The sequence below is a fragment of the Elephantulus edwardii genome, unplaced genomic scaffold, assembly GCF_000299155.1.
Source record: "Elephantulus edwardii isolate Elephantulus edwardi_28Jun2011 unplaced genomic scaffold, EleEdw1.0 scaffold00099, whole genome shotgun sequence".
NCBI classification, from domain to species: Eukaryota; Metazoa; Chordata; class Mammalia; order Macroscelidea; family Macroscelididae; genus Elephantulus; species Elephantulus edwardii.
In genome coordinates, this window is record NW_006399849.1 from 13,037,981 (window position 1) to 13,039,989 (window position 2,009).

At 36.5% G+C, this 2,009-nt stretch overlaps 1 protein-coding gene across 1 annotated transcript in view; it reads right to left on the bottom strand.

The window, feature by feature from the left end:
- Nucleotides 1-2,009, bottom strand: part of LOC102870420 (probable ATP-dependent RNA helicase DDX4-like) — a gene marked incomplete at its 5' end in the record, with an annotated part of 114,284 nt that overhangs the window by 32,922 nt on the left and 79,353 nt on the right. Inside the window, one exon of the mRNA XM_006891544.1 lies at nt 389-534. Coding sequence (XP_006891606.1) covers nt 389-534 — 146 coding nt within the window. The remainder of the gene's footprint in view (nt 1-388; nt 535-2,009) is intronic.

The following is a 2,009-nucleotide window of genomic DNA, read 5'->3' on the forward strand; positions in this document are numbered from 1 at the left end:
AAAAAAAATACCACCTCCTCTTACTACCTCTCAACTCTACCCCATGGGAATTCTCAACTACCTGGGTCATCTTCTTTGATTGGCAAGACAGTACTCAAATATTTAAAGCAAAATATGCTTTAGCACTAAAAGTCATTAAATCACAATATTAATTTTGCCTTTTTAAAAAATTCTCTATTAGCAATTTTTTCTTTTTTCCTTACAGATCTAATATAAAAACCTAAAAAACTGCCCCAATGAATTTTCTCCTCCTTCCTATGTTTCTTCATGCATTAATTTTTTTAATGTACTGTTCTGTGAGGTATTAAAAAACTTTCATACATATGATACAAAAGTTAGTAATGAAAAAACAAGTTAGGAAGAAATAATTGTATCAAGATAAAAATACCAATGTTTCGTAGAATTTCGACAAGTTTTTCTCTTTTTGAGTACTGGCCAACTTGGAGAACAGTCTGCTGAACATCTCTACATGCTCCACCCACTTGTCCAACAGCAACAAACAAATAATTCGACTTCAAAAATTCCCCAGCCAACCTAGAAAGAAAAGATTATTCCTTAATTTATTATTCCTTAATTTATCCTCCACCATTAATATTCACAATACATAGAGAAATAAGTAGTTTAAATATTGTTACTTCAATATTAAACAGTGATTATGAAACCTATAACACAAATGGCTACTTACATTATTATTTTTAAAACAATACAAAAGTGTTAGAATTTAGCCAAATACAGTACACTAGATTATTCGGTATCTTTTCTTCTGCTTCTAGCATGTTTAATCAACAATAGAATTAAAATATTCAGGGCTAAGAAGATCCAGAAAGTTTCCACAAACAAATTTGATTTTGGCACACACAGAGAATTACACTCAAAATGTACTCAAATTAAATGATACATTGACTACCTTGCCATACCATTCCACCATTCTACAGGTCCTCAGACCCTCTTCAGCACTTAATCTATTTGTCTCAATTCTCCCTTTGTTACTTTTATAGTATGCATACTTTGTTTCTATTAAAACATTTCTCCTAAAAAAGTAATGTCTTCAAAGTAATTACTCAAAGGCTACAATAGCACATAAAGTGCTATGTATATACCATTTATATTGTTATTAGGTATTATAAATAATCAAGATGATGTAAAATATACAGGTGGATATGTGTAAGCTGTATGTAGATACATCACTTTCCATAAAAGACTTGCACTTCTGTGAATGTGGATATCCACAGGTATCCTCAAACCAGTCCACTATATGTTTTTGTTGTTAAGTGCCATCGAGTCATAGATGACTCATAGTGACCCTATGAATGAAAGACCTGAATACTTATATAATTTTGGTCATTTCTTTATGTTCATAGAGTTTCTGGAGGCAAGCCATTTCGGAAGTGGATGGCACCCCTGTTTCCATTATTGCATTTGGCCTATCAGTGTCACAGTGCTTAGCGTCACAGCAACCATGAGCTACCTCTGTACAGGAATGCACAGACCACTGCTATATATCACTTAGAACAATGTTTGGAAAAGAAAACAAAACAAAACCCAAGTTAAAGCAAGCCCAAAGACTGCAAGCCCAAAGGCCCAAATGGGTTTTTAAATAGGAGGCCTTATCACATCATCTCACTTCCCTTAGCGAATCAACATTTCACCCTAAGGCTCACCAATCCCAACCAACAAGCTTCTATAGAACCCGGATCCTGCAGATGACTTTCAAACTGGATTCCAGAGCCATACAGCCCATACATGTTGTTGTTATGTGCCGTCGAGTTGCTTGCGACTCATAGCGACCCTATGTACAACAGTCCTAAACTCTGCTCTGTCCTGTGCCAGTAACACTCTCTGACACTCCCATCCCGATTATCCCAGTCACTGAATCAATCCACCTCATAGAGGGCCTTCCCCTCCTGCGCCGTCCCTCCACCTTCCCAAGCAGGATGCCCCTCTCCAAGGACCGGTCTCTCCTCACAACATGTCCAAAGTATGTTAGAGCCTCAGAATCCTTGCCTCCA